The sequence below is a fragment of the Pieris brassicae genome, chromosome 12 (assembly GCF_905147105.1).
Source record: "Pieris brassicae chromosome 12, ilPieBrab1.1, whole genome shotgun sequence".
In the NCBI taxonomy this organism is placed as follows: Eukaryota; Metazoa; Arthropoda; class Insecta; order Lepidoptera; family Pieridae; genus Pieris; species Pieris brassicae.
In genome coordinates this window covers 944,710-962,863 of record NC_059676.1, presented here as the reverse complement: position 1 = coordinate 962,863, position 18,154 = coordinate 944,710, and the positions used below count along the sequence as shown (strand labels likewise).

Here is an 18,154-nt window from a genome sequence, read left to right as displayed (position 1 = left end):
GCCAACTGGCGTCAGCGATTCAAAGTTCGAACCGGTCTCAGCAAAAAGGTTTTTTTTTATAATTCGATTTATAAAGATGATGTCAGGATTTAAACTCGCTCGGTAAGTTTAATTTTAAGTATATTTTAGTTGCAATATGAAATATATATAAAATAAGCTATAATAAGATAAATACACTTTAAGGCAATATGTACGCAAACGCGCTTAGCAGTCTTATTCTACAAATATTTTTTTTTAATAATAATACGAATGCTTTATGGCAAACATGGCTAAATGGTACAAACCATTTAAAGCTTACAGTGGTCGGTACATAGACAGCTGTACCTAAACATGGTGCCCTCTTTGGACTGAGTTATCAAAAATCTTTGCATTTTTATGGTTTCAGAGACACTTAATAAAATTTATTTAGATTAATTTACGACAAGCAATCCTGGTAGCACTTGCACACATTATTACTGTAGTTAAATAAAATAAATCAGTGGCGCTACAAACTTTTTAGGTCTGGGCCTCAGATTTCTGTATCCGTTTTATGATTTGTCAATATAATAGGCAAGTAGGTGATCAGACATGCGCCATCGACATTTGGGACAAGTCGGTTTCCTCACGATGTTTTCCTTTACCGGACGAGCGAATGTTAAATGCGCACATAGACAGAAAGTCCATAAGTGCACAGCTGGGGATCGAACCAACGACCTCAGGGATGAGAGTCGCTAGCTGAAGCCACTATGCCTACCTATAGGCAGTTACTAGCACATGTGTGGGTTTCGTGTATATCCTGGCGAGTGTTTTGCAATTATTCTACAATTTACAGAAAACCACATTTGCTATTCATCAAAATCTTTCTCAGGAATCACATTACCTATTAATAAATAGTTTTGTTTGACAGTTTTAAGTTTATCACGTTCATTTTGTTGAATTTCTTTTATAATATCTAAGATATACTTGACTTTACATAAGTCGGCGTTTCGTTTCAGTAGTCATTGTCAGCTAGGTACGCTTACTCGAAGTTTTATTTAGATGTATTATTCGCATAAATCAAAAACAATATTATTCAATTTTTTTTTACTTTTATTCTTTTAATGACCAGTATTAAATATTCAGAACTTTGTTTTGTCACAGACTAGGTTTTTTACTGCGTCGTATATTCAAACTAACTTTATCCATATAGATAACCAAGTACAAATATGAACGTCAATAAAAAAGATGTTAAATTGATTCTAAATTTAGATTTACAAGTTCGCAAATCAAGAGCGTAGACGGGGAAAAAAACTGACAAGAAATTCTCCGCCATTTAAATCGCTAAGTTTTGAATCATATAAATTGTTTGAACTAGAGACAAATCAATCCTAAGGATCATTTAAATAATTATTTATTTATTTAATTAATAAGATACTAATTCTAATAATAATATAGTTCTAATTATATAACTGCGCATATAATCCATTTGTATAGCGATTAGTATAATTTTTATTATATTTTAATTGTTATAGATTACGCGACCTTAATTAGTTCTCTTAATGCCTATCTAAGCCTATAACCATATTATTTGGTTTTTCGTGATTTAATACGAAAATCACATACCACTTACGACAACTTCTTAATCGGGCATGAGTCAGCTCCATTGCGTCAATACTAATGATATTTCACTGGGTAAAAAGATTATCAGCCTGATACATGAGGCAATATGTGTACTGATCCCCCAACTTGTTCCATAACCAGTCGAGCCACTGGCTGGCGGGCCCTCCAGGCTTGATAATGATGATGATGGTATGTTACACTTTATCTCTAGGGTTATTTTTATTCTACATATATCAGGTAATTATAATAAATATAAAGCCCATTTATTTCCAATATATACGATTAATAGCAATATACAATTTATCATATTTATTTGACGTTATAAATTCCTTTAGTTCCAGCTTTTCCCAAGACACTCTACTCGTGGATTTCTTTCTCCATTCGCTTCCTGCTAACGCTTCTGTATTATCCATCCAACTTTTTCTAAGGCACCCATCATCTGCGTCTTCCCCTTGGTCATTTCCATAAAATTCTTTGAGGTCCAACTCTTATCTGCACATCTTGCTATAAACCTCACGCACTGCCACTTCTATCTTATTTCGTTAATTAATATTTATTTAAATTAAGAATATTTTAAAGTACATATTACTTCCATTGCTTTCTTATATACTACTGGTTTTGTTATTATGTTTGTATTATATGTCCACGGTTGGCAACCGTATGTACGTGTAGGTAAGATTAAGCTCTCCAAGATAATCTTCTTTAGGTTTAAGGAAAATTTCCTTCAGGGGCCAAAAAAAAATCAGCTCATGTTAATACGCCGCTCTACCTCTTGATATTCATTTTTGTCTTCAGATGATAATTGTTTTTATAGGTGTTATATGTGGAATATACTCCCTTGCACAGCATAAGCAATACCTACACCCCTCTAACGCAACATCATTTTAAAAGGAAGCGGACCACAGACATCGACAGCATTGATCGGATACCTCATATGGGACCGGTCAAGTCCTCAAATTACTAATAATACAGATTATTAGCGTGCGCCTCAGATCGAGCCGATTTAATTGTTTAATTTCAATAATTGTAATAATTTAAGTAATTTAAATAATTTTTTTTTGGAATTCACGGCCGAATTTAGGTATTTTTATCATTGTTTACATATACAAATTACAAACAGATATTAAATCTCTTTACGACCGTTTTACAAAATTTAACTGTCTTAAATAAATAGTCAATACATTTGTTAAATTTATCTGTTATGGTGTCCACTGTTTACTTTCCATTAGTTACCGAACAATTGAAAATGTGAGCAATAACTAGAAGAATAGCAGGCAAGAAAGAAAAAAAGCATGACAAGTAAGTATGAGTTCAATGGTTTCGTTGAAATAATAAGGTAAGAAGTTTGGTGTATGAAGAGATGACAAACTAATGCGAGTTCGCCTATGGGTTATCAAAGACAGTAGATGAGGTGAAGTGTGAGTTGTTTATGTCAACTAGTGGAGGAATAGTTTTATGTGCCGATTTACCTACTCCCAAGGATTTAAGAAACATTTTGGAGATTTTTTAGTCTGGACACCATTGGATATGAAGCCGTGGATTAAGCATCACGACAATTACTAATTACTTTATATTTTCCGCTCTCTGCATCAGAATTGGCAGTTCCCAATTTTGGTATCGTTCAGTTTTTTTGATAATATTTCGATCACATCAGAGAGCCAGGCTAATATTTAACAAGTTTACGCCTACCAAGGAGCTTGGTAACGCAAGATGTGAACTCCACTTTAACGTCAAGGAAAGTTGAGTCGTACAAAGCACTCCAGTCTATAATAGATGCATGAGCGAACATTGATGTTCTATTCAGCCAAAGCTTCGATTGAGGACTACTGCGGGATTCTGCTTTTGGTGGATTCGAGTTAAATGAGGTGTAGGTCATGCTGGGAGATGGTGACGATTCTGTAACAATTTCGTAGCTGGGGTTTGGACGCACGACTCAGGGTTTAGAATGAATAAAAATAACATTATTTCAACTTTTTATTTAAATAAAAATTAATAAATAGAAAAGCTAAGAGTATGTACCACATGGTAATATCCTAAGAATAATTTAGGACTATTATAAAAATAATAATACAATATAATGTTTTATCTCTTATCTATTTATTTACAAATATTATCATTAAATGAAATTACGTACGCAAAACCTTCGAGATCTTTTATAAAAAATTAAAAATTCTATATTGTATCTAGGAAATAAATAAGCCTAATTTTTTTTCAAAAATTCATTAATCTCCTGATAATGTTTCCAAAAGTAACAAATTTTATTCATATTTAGACATTATTATCACATACGGAGCTTTACACAAAATTTTAATTTGAAATTTCATAATACAATGTATCTTACGATTCGCCATTATTACAATTATGACAATTGCATTAAAGAGCGAACATTTATGCTGAGACGGTCTACTTTATGTATTTACAAGCTTATCTATCCATGGTACAAATTTCTGTATATTAGTGTACACTCCGGGAAGGTGCTCACGACCACAACCAATACCCCAAGAAACTAAGCCAATGAGGGTACTTCGCCCCTCGAATTTCATAGTTAAAGGTCCACCGGAGTCCCCTTGACAAGAGTCTCTGCCACCCTGAAAAAGAAATTATCATTTCACTTTTGAAGCGAATATTTGGAGTATTTTTTTTTAAACAACTATGCCAAAATTCGTTCTTAAGATATGAAAATATAAATTACATATTGTAAAAGTTATGTGATTTAAATATGATGATTTAAACTATTTTATGTCCTTGGAATATAAATGACAGGTGAAATATTGTGAACACAAAGTATATGAGTATCTATCTCCGTATCTAAATAAAACTCATCGTTAGGCGTAAATTTCTCTCCATAAAGAAAATAACGGCGGTTTCTAATTAAAATCACAACCAAATTGTTTGATAGTGTAATGAAATATTTAATAATAATTGTGCAGAGATATGACCAACCTCTTTGTATCCAGCGCAAAGAAAAACATCATGAATAGTTTCCCGCCGGCCAGCAGCACGGAACCATCGCTGACATCTCTCATTTGGTATAACTTCTACATCCACCTCCTGGAAATTGAAAAAGAGAAGTTTAGTATACACTAATACTAGTATAAAAACCTTAATATAAATGTCGTAGACGAAACATTACAATTATACCGTTTTGAAATTGTTGTAGTTTATACCTAGTATAATTATTTAATTCTGCCGTTATTTTTTTGCGGAGAACGGAACAAAGAGCCGCTGTCATAAAAATTCACCATGACAGTGATATTTTTTGACTTAGACATTTTGGAGTCTGTGACTTGAGTTGCGACTTGCGATTGTATCATGTTGATGTTTATGTTATGTTTATGTTTTATTATTTTGTATTAAAACAATCGTTAGTAAAAATGGAAACAACAAAACACATATTTACTTATAATGAGAAGAAATGTTTGCGCGATATTGTAAAGAAATATTATGCTATTGTAGAAAATAAGGATATTCACACCGAAGCCGTAAGGCAAAAGAATGCAACTTGGCAACAAATTGGTGAAGAATACAACGCTTGTCCACATGTTTCATTTCATGTAAGTAATTTACATTTAAAAATGTACTTCCATTATAAAATTATATAGCCTTATTATAACCTACAACAATCCTAACTTAGATCTATCAAAAGTTTGTTTGTTACGATTGTTTTTACCGGTTTGGAGTATATAAAGATCCGTGGTACCAAGTTCATGGATATATTGTCCTAGAAGAACAATTTTCCAATAAAGTAAGATAAGAGAATGTGTATACTATTATTAGTTTCTTGTTGCTTAATGATTATTTATTGTCTCTTTCAGGCAACACCAAAACAGTTAAGACGATTATGGCTCAACTTGAAACAAAGGAGCAAGGCTAAACCACAAACATTACTTCTAAAAAAAGAACCTGAACTGAATGGTACACAGAATGAGGATCCATTAAGAGTTGAGTTACTACAAAAGGGTATAAATGAGTTACAAACTTTTAACTATAGGGATCAACAGGAAGAATGTAGAAAAAGTGAAAAGCATGAAATAGAAATGCACATTTTAAAGGAACGGTTGAGAGAAGCTAAGGCAAAGGCAGATTTAGCTGAGCTAATATACAACCAGCAGTTTAATACTGGTAAGTCTACCCTCTTATAACCACAATCTTCTAATGACTAAGTTTTCATATAAAAATTTCCAAACCAAATTTCATAATTTAGTTGGCAAATTGCTAATCATTAAAGCAACCTTCATCAGTTATAAGCGAGGCTATTTAGATCAAAGTTTGTTCACCAAATGACTGAACCTTTTGTACTAAATAAGTATTAACATGAAGCTGGGGTCTACATAACAATATCTTAATAGTCTTTGCAAGTGATAGATAAGCCATCACTTAAGCATTGACCTAAAATAAGTTAGTTTCCAATACCTAAATAAACTATTCAATTACATTTAATTTTATTACCTCAGTAACTTGGACATTATCAATATAAGTGGTTTATTATAGACAGAAAAGTCTCTTCTTTTTGTTTTCCGTTATATTAATATTGTAATTATTGTAAAAATATGCAACTTATCAATTCCAGGTACTGTTACAGCTGAAATAGAGCAATCAAACTACAAATAAAGCATTGCATGTGACTAACAGATTTTAAACTGTTATGCCTTTAAGAACTCACTGAGCAAAAGCTGTGTCACAAAACTGAACAAATGTGTCCCTGGAATAATGAACTGCTTTGGGGATGATACATTTTGTCAACTGATTTCGAGTTTGATGGAAGGCAGAGAACGGTAATCACATTCTCTTATGTGAAGGTAAATGATTAAAATATACTGGAAATACAACACAAGAAAAGATACAGGAAAGTCTCTCTTTCATTAGTCCCTAGGAAAGGAACCCTATTTGGTGGTAATAGAACTTCAAAATGATAATATAATACTTAAGTTTATTTAATTTACAAACTTCAGTATTACTTTAATTTCTGTGTTTGTACAATGAATATTTTGTAAACAAATATTACCATTTCTTACAATAATAGAATAATATATTCCAATACTAAAAACCTTATTTTCTTGTATTTCATGTCAAAACTACAAAATGTCAATTTACAATTGCATTAATAAAACATGAGAAAAGCTCTTTTAAGTTTGCTGGATGTTGATACCCTATTTCTATATTAAAAATTATATTTATTTTCGGTAATGTCTATGGAAAGCGTAGGCTTGTATGAGGAAAAGGAAATTGTGCACAGTGACATAATCATGACATTTAATATTAACTAAATTGATAAATTATGTCTATACCAGCTATGCACTTTTTAAGGTTTATCCATTACTATCTAAACAAACTGAGTTTAGTTTTAAAGGCTCAAATTACTTAAAATAATATGTAAACAGGTTATCAGCAAATCAAACCCAGAACTAGCCATGAGCTACTTTGCCAGGTGGTTACCATAATAAGTATTATTTAACATAATTTCACCATATATATACTTTTTCTTTAAGTTTATTTTACTTATGGCATAACAATTAGACGAAACTAGTTTATTAGAAAATTAAGTTAAACACAGAAAGACTATTTAGTTTTATTTTAATCTTTTAGTTTATGTAATGTTAGTTAGTTTTAAGAGATTAATATAAAATATTTTGAATATCAAAGTTTCTTTTCTTTGGAATAATACATGGAATATATATTGCTTTTTGTCATGTTAATGTATGTAATGTATTAGATATTTTAAAACGTACCTGCAACACAGATGGCACAGTACTCTGGCCATGTCTTGTTCGTCCCCATCCAGCGACAGTGGCCATCTTGCCCACTAACTTCATTTGTTTTTGTGGAAGACAGACCTTAAATTTTTTAATTTTATTGTCATTAATTAACCATTTTTAGTGTAGAGACTTAAAGTAGTTGAACTACAAATTAATAAATTAATGTGGTTGATAAGAATTAGAAAAAATTTAGGATTCCTATAGGAAATTATATATTTATTTTAAAGCAGGACAACAAAACCAATCACTATAACTAAAAAGCTGGCAACCCAGTTTAAAATAACGATAGAAATTAATCAAATGTCATGCAGGATAATCTGATTTTTTTTTAATATTTAAAAATCCTTTTGACAGGAGTAATTATTAACAACTGTTATATCACAGATAAGGGTAAAATAGATTTATGAATATGAATAGCATATGCGTATAACAGATTAAGAAACTCATAAGCAATCATGTGTTCTAAGTTAATATTGTTTTACTTTGACTATATAATATAATAGAAACTGCGGGAAACTAGTCAACCAGAGCGTTTATATTCTTATTGTGTGTTGACTAGATCCTTATATTGTTAATTTAATCAACTTGATAAGTATCTACAGAACTTTCGACACGGCATTATATTGCCCCATCTTAGCTAGTTCACTATCTTTTGATATTATTAAACTTAGTAATTGGTTTACTTTCTATTGACTTGAACCTATAGCAATACTGCACCAAGTATTCCCGCTGAGTATACATACAACAGTTCAGCATCACCCACTGAAGCATACTACCACTACACTCCTAATATAATAAAGCTCACGACGGTCAGCCAAGGTTCGAGTCTCGCAGGTGACACTCTAGTGCCTAGTCTTGGGAAAAACCCTAATTCCAGACAGAGCTTGCAAAAAAGCCAGAGCCGAGAGAAACATTTTCAGTCATCAATCCAATAATAAACCAGAATCCTACTTACGGGCAAGATATGTTGTTTGAACACGACACCTCTATCCAATTGAACCAACGCCACATCGTTTCTGAAGTCAGCAGGCTCATACGCGGGATGCACTTCCTTCCGTTGTACTGAGAACTCTTCGTGTGAATATCGTTCGCCCGTGTCACGTACGTCCCATTCGCCGAGTCGCACGCGCAGTTGGGAATTTGGAGTGCTGCAATTGATATGTACAAATCATTAATAATTATTTTTTTTTTGTTTATTAATCGCTACTTTACGTTTCGTCATTAGCTCCGGAAAGCAAAATAAACAAAAATCAACCATGGAATATATGTATTTAAGATTGTAAGGGCTTTTCGTCTATGCATGGGCGAATTTATGTCTGGTTCATGACACCACTTTGGTCCTAAATAGGGTCTAATTCTAACAATTTTTTTTGATATTGTAACATGTGTAGAAGATCTCATTTATAAACTTTTGACTGGTGACTCCCTCTCCCCTGAGGCGAATTTTTAATGCGCCCTTGTTTGAGAGTAGCTTTGAGGAGGAAAAGCGCGAACTATGACTCCCATATTGCAAAGTCCAATGCATTTTTGACGTAAAGCAGTCGGAGATGGTACTAAATAAATCAAACAAGACGAAACGAAATCAACAAGTGGTTACCTGGAAGAGATCGTCCGAAAGCAACGAGGCCGCCAGCAGCCCTCCTTTTCATTTATTTATGTCAATCTTAATATATATAAATCTCCTGTCACGATGTTTGTCCGTGATGGACTCCTAAACTACTAAACCGATTTTAAATTAAATTGGCACACCGTGAGCAGTCTGTTCTAACTTAAGAGATAGGATAGCTTAGATCTTTAATTATAGTCGCAATTTTATTTTATTTCAAATTATTTGTCTATATTTACTTGACAGTCACAATTATCTGTTATCTCCAAAAGATTCTAACAGATGTCGATACTTTTCGACTGGATTGAGTAGGTAATCAATAGATGGCACTGCTATAGTGAACCGACAAACGTGTCATATAAGCTACAATTCAATATCATGATTACCACGTGTTATTGAGGCTAAAGTATAAATTTAATTTATTTTGTAGTAAGCGAAATACCGTGAACTTCAATTATTTCTACTTTTTTTAATTAACCACGTGTTACTTAGACCAAAGTGTAAATCAAATTCAAATTATAGTGACGATAATACAGTGAAATTATTCTTTCGTGTCACGGTATTACCACACTAAGGAGAAACGAAGTTCGCGGGGGCAGCTAGCTAGTTGTATTATATTTCTGCGACTCCAAGCATTCCAAATGCATTTAAAATAAATTAATTTACATATTTCTATAACTAAATAATAAATTTACGTATTCTGTGATATATTAACAATCACATCACTTACGTAGCGACGCAATGTGCTGCTGTGATCACCCATCGATCGGATATAAGAGCGCCGCCACACGCGAGCTTCTTGCTCAGAAACCCTGACTTGATCAACGCAGCCTGCCAAGGATGTGAGCCGAAACCAGTCGAATGTCCTCCAACTATGCGATTGGAACGAGTGAAATGCTCTCCACAACCTGTAAAAGATTGCAAGTGAATTTATGTAACATTGCTTTACTATTTCACAAGGCGTTTTTTTTTTAGTTAAGATAATTACATACTTCACCCGTGTCTAGTATTTATAAATCGTTCTATAAGTTCGTAAGTCTTGGTATTTAGGGTATGTAGTAATTTATACCCAAAATGTACGTAAAATATACCTATAATCCGCAATTAAAGCAAAACAAAGAAAACGCGGTGCAAAAGCGTGTTCTAAACAAAAGTGCATGATGATTATGAAAACGCAGTGCTGAAAAAGCGATAGAAAAAGATTTACGAGGTAATTCGATGTTCAGTCGATTATTCCTTACATGGCATAAGGAAGGTACGAGTGACAACTCTTTACAAGAGTTTAATAAACTTAATACCGCTCTTATAGACGTGGTTTAAAGACAGTATGTAGAGTAAATGTTTACAGTTGCAAAAAATAAAAATATCTGTCAAACACGTCTTACTTAAATGTATCAAAAACAAATAAACAGTTAAAGTGTTGTCACATCGACAAACCAAATCACCTCATTAAACAAACAAAACATACCCGGGTAACTGGGTCTTGCTACATGCACGGGTACATAATCATCACCACTTTCGTAACCCGGGTAAACCGTTGTGGTTTCGTGATACGAAGGTTTCACATGGAAGTAATTCCAATCCGGTTTCGGTCTATCCGGTTCCATGGCCGGTTTGTGTGGCCGGGTATCCGTGTATATGATGATTGGGTCTTCGAATTGATTTGTTTCGTATGTGTCGTGAGGGAACGAACCGATGATTTCGATCAGGTCGCCTGGTGTGAAAAATGAGTAATGTTGGTAGTATGGTCTAAGTGAAGCGTGTTGAACATATAATTTGTCTTTTCTATAGAATTATGGACAATTTTCTTGTGTGATTAGAATTATATCATTTGTTTTTTTTTTGTATAAAATTAAATCAGATATTTTTAAAGCGAAAGACGCAGGAAAACTAAAGGGATGTTTGAATAAAATAGTTTTAGAAATAAGTAGTATTTTTTAATTTAATCTATGATTATAATCGTATAGAAAAAACAACTGTGCTCTGCGATGTCATCCGCGTAATTTTTGATGTTATATTTTACTATAACCTTTTTCGATCATGACCTAACAGAAATCTTTTTAGGAACCTATAGTTCCAGAAATCCTTCTTAAGACAGTGCGTTTAATATTTAATAATGAACCTTGGTCATCGAAACTAGGGAACGCTACATATAACGCATACCGCGTGTTACCGCTTCCCGATTGGACCATTAACTGCGTCAGCGGTGTTATATTTCTACCAAAACTTCAAAATGTATTTGCTATAGAGTATATCTATTTCGAACAAAACATCAAATCCTTCCTATTTATAATAATAGTATTGATCGAATGAAGTCAGTGTGATAAAAGATAAAATTGAAAAATGTATTTTACATTCGTCGAATAATAAACCAATATTAACAAAACGAAATCATAAAGCTATAAACTTTCTATAGGAGAATAAATAGCTAAACTAATCATTACATCACAAATACAACGGAAATAATTACCCGTATACGATCATCGATTGGCCATTACGTAGAAAACATAATGATAAATGATTCTATGTAATTGCGTTATTCAATATCATTACATGCTTTGTATTACGTGAGAGAAATTTGGTTTTTTGTTGAAACATAGGTTACTAGCAATTTTTTTTAAATAATATATATATATTATTAATATATATATATATATGAAATAGAAATAATAAATACATTTCTTTAAAAAAACACACAGTCTATCAGTGGCGGATGGACACTTTTTGTCTTAGGTATGGTTATAGGCAGTGAAGTCTTTGCCGCCCTTGCGTCTACAATTGTTATGTTTTAGAATATTTTCAACAATTTCGTAGAAAATGAACAAAAAAGTACTTTTTTCCTTAATCCTGTAGTAGGTACCAGTAGGCACCAGTAGTAGGACTGACATGTATGGGTTGATATGGGAACATGGTGGAGACTTTTTACTCCAACAAAGGTAATTGCCCTCAGCACAGAATCCATTAGTGGTTGGGAGGCAGCGAATTAGCTGTTTGACTCCAGAAAATGGAAGATTGTTACACCGAATGTATGCAAGTGAGAGGCAAAAATCATCTGCAAAATTTGTTACAGTCTCTGTCTGTAAAACGACATGACTGACGATCAGAATTTTCTTTTTGGATGATGAGGTCGCAAAAACAAAATCAGTTCCCAAATTTTCCGGCCCAAAAATCTGCCGCCCTAGGCTACATATCCTGCTGGTAAATCCACCACTGCAGGTTTAAAGTAGGACAAAATATTTCTAATTCCACAATAGACGTAAAGAAATTATGCATTTTTTGTAATTTTCGTTATCTTACGTTCCCTTTGAATTAATTTTATTTTTTACATATTAAAATAAAATGAGTTTAACCTTTTTTAACTTCTACTGATATTAGCTATACGTGTATGATTCTGTGAACACAGCCTGGCATACTCCAGGCTTTGAGTGAAGTAAACTTATTCCATACGTATTATTTTTATTAAAATTATGACGATCTTACAAACCGCTCAAGCGGTTCGCAATCTTCAACGAACCCCCAATTTTGAACACCTATAATTTACTTTCGAGAAACAATTCCTAATTACATGTCACTTACATCTTATTGTGTTAACGGTCGACCGGTGACTTTCACTCAATTTCACTTAGTAATTTTCGCTTTCCGATCTATTGATGCTCTGGTTACGAGAGTTATATCAGAGGGAAAACTCAGATTAACGCTCACTCAATTAACGGCCATTCACTGGAACTACTTATGGTTGCCATTTGAAAATAACATTTAAATAAAAACTCTACTATAATATTATTTTCTTAACGATATTTTGTATAGTATTCATACCCATTTTGTTGATTTTTTCATAAATACAAAGATTATCTTGGCAATTCTGCCATGGTCTATACGCATTATACTGTGTCATACATAATCAACTGAGACAGTCGATTTTTATAAATATAAATATAGTACTGTACATTCAACAAATTATGATGGTTATCACATGTTAATATGCATATTCATTCAGAATATTAACAGGGGTTAGCTACATGGTTGATTTTATTAATGACAAAAATTAGTGACAATTTATTGGTACAATATTACGATGAACAAAAAGCCAAGATTAGAATCGCTGATCTTCTAATAATACTATAATATTTTCTAAGTAGGCTTTAGGTTAACCCTCTTACAAAGGTTTTAAGACAATTAAGCTGTATTGTTGTCTTAAATTAGGTCTTTTAAAAGCAAAAAATATAAAAGGTGAAATCAAAAATTTTCAACGCAAAGTCGGAAGAGAAATTTATTTTTTATTAATATTAAATCCATCCATTCATCCAATCATCTTTAAGGCAGTCCGGCAACGCACTTGCGAGCCTTCTTACAATGTACTGTCCATGGGCGGCGGTATCAATCAACATCAAGTGAGCCTCCAGCCTGTTAAGCCTCTAGTTCCATAAAAAAAGTCGTGGCATAGGCTGTGTATCAAAATCTAATAAAATTTTGACATCCAGAATTGACAATCGCACGCTTGTAACAACATTTCTCTTAAGTTAATTAAATATTATTAATATCATATTAAGTTAAAAACTTACTGGCGTTATGTACAATTGGTGCGATTTCCGTGGGCTTTTCAGTGGTGTCCCGGTCGACGCAGCAGGCCCATATCATCCCTCCAGAACACAAGTCCAGAGGTTTCCCTCCTCCCAGGACACAGGATATACTCAGGCCACACGAATACCTGGCTCCTCGATAACGACAGGTCTGTGGGATCACTGTAACAATGATACACTTAATTATTTTGTTTTTGGTCAATTTCATAAATAAAACGAGTTGTTAAAAATTGGCTAGTAAAGTATCCCTAGCAGGTTTACTAAGGCAAAAGTTGTAAATTTTTTAGTAAATGGTTTTTTATTGTTGATTTACTTATATAAATGATATATCAAATTGTTTAAAATTATTTTTAAAATAAGCAGGAATAGAATTCCTCAAAACTTTAACCCAAGAACTATGGCGTAGTTTTTAGTTGTCAGGTCATTTGTTAGTGTTTTTTTTATGTCTGAAGATCTATTTCTCTTAATAAATACAAATATCCGGTAAATTAACTATGTTAGTAAAATTGTCTTTTAATTATGTACGTATAATTTAGTAGTAATTGTATACCAGCTGGTCCTCAAATGTATCTGTTTCATTTGTCAATCTAATTGGCAAGTTGTTGCCTCTCGTGCCTGACGCCGACTTTTTGGGTCTAAGGCAAGCTGGTTTCCTCATGATGTTTTCCTTCTCGGTACGAGAGAGTGTTAGTGCAGAAAGATAGAAAGTCCGCTAGTGCAAAATTGGAAATATTACTTACGACTTACGTCGCACGTTGCCACCACTTCTCAATTGTAGTAGGTAAGTGTTAAAATTTAAATTATTTGTAATATTCACATAATAATAATACCAAACCAAAAAATATTTCAAATTTTGGTACCAGTGTACTTTTACTGCATTTCCTCGTAAGATTTATTATATTTGAATTATTGTATTGTTGATGAAGTAGGAAACGTACTCTCAGTTTAGTGGCTCTACTATGACCTTTACTAATAATTAAACTTTTTAAAGACACTTGACTGGGAAGACCTGTGGTCTACGACATAGTAAAGCGCTTTGTATATGTTTAGTTTAAATTAAAATATATACCTATTCTAATTATTTTGGCGTTTTGAATTGGACTATACTAAAACATAATTATTTCTAATCTATCAGAATATCAAATTGTATAAATAAAACGGGAGATACTTGGTTGAAAATAATAAGAAACTGTGCGTCAAAAAAGGATTTAAAGGTAACTGTTTTGTCTCGTTTGTTGGTTTGACATTCTGTGCCACATTTTTCCCTATCACTTCCCATTGTCGGTTTTTAATCAAAATTAAAGTACCATTTATTTATATAGGCAAGTTAATGTACACATAAAAAAATGCTTCTAAATTTACGTTTCTGCCAGTTCTCAAATTAAGCGGCGCGGAGAAGAACTGGGATTAACTCTCAGTCACTCTTTTAAATTGTTTTTTTTGATTTGTTGAAGTTTTTTTACAATTCATTTATTCAAAAATGTTTTATTAAATAGCTCTTCTAGACTAGGTTTAGCAAGTAAGTGAATAAAATATAATAGTTTACTCTCGCGAATAAAATCTAGGAGATGAGTATTTACACTATTTCATAAATGGAGAAAAATAACCTAAATTTTTTCTCGTAAAGTAATTAAGTACTGAAACTAAGAAAATACAAAAATCTCAAGTGGTTGGTATATACACCGATTAGTGGACGACAGAACCCCAAGGTCCGTATTGAACTCAGAACCTGGTGAGAAAGCCCGGTAGAGCGAGGCTGAGTTGGTAGGTTGGAGTTTTCAAGGACCTTGAAACAATAGGTCTTCGAAGTTGGACCTTAGAAGCACGACATTGCAATGGCAAAAGATGCTTGCGGAGGTTAAGGCCCATAACGAGTTGTCCAGCCATTGATGATGATGATGACACCTTATTCTGTTCTAAATAAGTAAAATTGCTTCTGTTGGTCAGAAACTCGACTTAACTTCCAATATTTAACAACATATCTATACCACAGGAGCTGTACGTTTTTCGTCAAAGATAAAGAGAATGCAGTGTATTAGAGGAACGACGTCAATACTTTTTCTATACAACATATATTAATGGCAACATATATTATCTACTCTTCGCCTCGGTTAAAATTTTGTAGTTCTGACCCTATGTCAGGATCAACAAAACTGGGCTAGGTGTATGGACCGGACCTATGTTTTATGTGTTCAAACAACAAATCAAGCACTTGAACTGTGTTTTCCAATAATTTTTATTTTTAACAGTAATTTTATTATTTTTCAAATTAAATCTTTAATAAATAATTTACACATTCAACGAGATTTTAATGAAATTTAAAGCATTGTTCATGTTGAGTGTACGAATCAAATAAACCTATGTACTTTTGTGTATTTTTCACATATCAATCAAGCTTTAGGCGTGAAAATGTGACAAACAAAATTTCATAGAACATACGCACTCCTATGTATTATGTCTTTTCTATAATAGATATGTTTTATAGTAATTATTTATCAATGTTGTGTTTACTGAGAACATAATTGGTTTAAGATCGCGTGTCTATAGATAATGAACGATGAATAAAATCAGTGAAAATGATATATTGATATCGAGGACGTTCACCTGACAACATATAAAATATTATGGGTAAGCAACATCTATAGCAGTCAAAATCTGGATGATTTTTTAAAGTCATTAAAGCTTTATGTAATTTTAATTATTTAAATGTTTTCTTGTATATTCGATCTTCCTAAATTTATCATTATACGTAGATAAGGTACACTAAATACCTTATTTTTACATTTATATGGTAAATTTAATGTGTTCTGAGCCTCATATTATATTTTATACTTACTCTTCCCCAACAAGTCCATTATCGATTCCTCTTCTTGTGACGAGCTGTAACCATTATTATATGATCCCTTTCGCCTTCCCAACGCGTCTAATAATAAAATGTCCTTTTCCTGACCATTCGCGGGCCGCCGCCTATCTGACATTTCTAAACTGTCGTCCATGGAAAAAACATCATTATCTGTGTCCGAGCAACTCACCACAGCCACCATAAAAAAAATAAAACACAACATTCTTCTTCGAATTTTGAAATTTCGCGCGCTCCGCACACACATTTCACTTTGACACAATTTTATGCATAGCAACACTGACGTCTTGAAGCGTTCGCGCCCAATTCGGAAGTAACGTGATTCACTTTCGTTTCATTTTCTCTGTTACGTGTTAATGTTTTATTTATTCTGTGCTAATGTATTACGCAATGTTTTTCATTATCTGCGGATTGGATTAATTATGACACAATTTCACATTTCAATTATTTATGTTTATGTTTTTACCTTTTGTTATGGCAACGCGGAATTGTTTTATGAATCTTTTACGTTTTTCTTTTAAGGAGTTTTTCATATGATGTTACATCAAACTTTTATAAACTACAATTACAATATTATAACACTTCTTATATCATTGAAATCTATTTCATACAATCTGTCAGGTCCTTTTTCTAAATAAAATAATACCATAGAGCATTTATATTTGTAGAAAGGACTAGAGCATAGCTACAAGCAGTAACTGCCACAGGACACTCTAAACAAATGGCATTTTAGAGACATGATACCATATTTAGAGCTAAACCTAAATTATATTACCTTCTGTTCAGATTTCATTTGAACATTAACAAATTTCCAACTTTCGTGCCAAAAGAAATTGTGTTGTATTCATGAAATGTAGTTATTGATATTTTATGTCGCTTTGAAATGTTTTCTAACACAAGTGTTAGAATTAACAATTCATACCAAGGTACTTATATATTGTTAATTACAATATATACTTTCTTATTAGTTACATACAACACTAATTATTACATATTAAATACGAATTTAGACTGATACTAAGTCAATAAAAATATAGTTATGAGATCTGTCAAGGTTTTTAAAAAATTAAAATGGTCGTAAACATACTATAAAGTGCTTGTGAAAGTAACTTGGTAAATTCATGTTTTTAATAACAACCTTTATTACTTAATAAATTATATCAAACTTAAATCACGTAAATAAAACAATTAGATAAGGTATAACCTCTTTGGATAGAACTTTCCCTTGACTTTCGAAAGCGTACGAAAGTCAAAAGAACCTAAACACATCTTGGGTTTATCCTGGAACTGGCCTTATTACATTGTAATAAAGTTTATGTTTGAGTGTACAGTAGGTTAACGATTATTTCATTTAAATGATATGTAAATTGATCTTAAGGGTGTGGAAATCTTTAAATTGCCTTGAAAGTTGTCTATGGAAGGTACTACAGCTAGCTATCGTTTACAATTAAACTTGTGTCGATGACATTTTGTGTTCATTGTAGTGGAATTAGTTTTTGATCGCGATTCACACACGCCTTTTCCTGTTAATACCCATTTGTGACTTTTTTAAACATTTGAAAATCAATTTACTAAGGCGCAATTTATTTTACTACCACGTAGAATTACGGCATGTCATATTTAAAAATACTGTATAACAAAATTAGGTCACAATAGAGAAAATAATTAAAGAACTATAAAGCAATGTGAGTATTCAAATTATTTAATATAGTGGATATGGAAAAGCGGTTTGCTTTTTCTTTAAACCACAGACAATATATATTCTATAATCTAT

At 32.4% G+C, this 18,154-nt stretch overlaps 2 protein-coding genes across 3 annotated transcripts; one reads left to right on the top strand and one right to left on the bottom strand.

The window, feature by feature from the left end:
* Positions 1-3,712: 3,712 nt before the first annotated feature.
* LOC123717494 (serine proteinase stubble-like) lies at positions 3,713-16,562 on the bottom strand. 2 transcript variants are annotated; one of them, XM_045673503.1, is made up of 8 exons: positions 16,357-16,562; positions 13,503-13,682; positions 10,409-10,654; positions 9,671-9,848; positions 8,290-8,482; positions 7,308-7,412; positions 4,522-4,629; positions 3,713-4,166 (listed from the first exon to the last, which is right to left on the bottom strand). In XM_045673503.1, exons 1-8 carry the CDS (start codon positions 16,514-16,516, stop codon positions 3,987-3,989), a joined length of 1,350 nt encoding a protein of 449 aa, XP_045529459.1. In that variant the 5' UTR covers positions 16,517-16,562; the 3' UTR covers positions 3,713-3,986. The 2 variants fall into 2 exon arrangements, with proteins under 2 accessions (XP_045529459.1, XP_045529458.1); XM_045673502.1 differs by lacking the exon at positions 10,409-10,654.
* On the top strand, positions 4,905-7,122 carry LOC123717495. Its single transcript, XM_045673504.1, has 3 exons — positions 4,905-5,132; positions 5,394-5,700; positions 6,149-7,122. Exons 1-3 carry the CDS (start codon positions 4,908-4,910, stop codon positions 6,187-6,189), a joined length of 573 nt encoding a protein of 190 aa, XP_045529460.1. The 5' UTR covers positions 4,905-4,907; the 3' UTR covers positions 6,190-7,122.
* Positions 16,563-18,154: the final 1,592 nt, after the last annotated feature.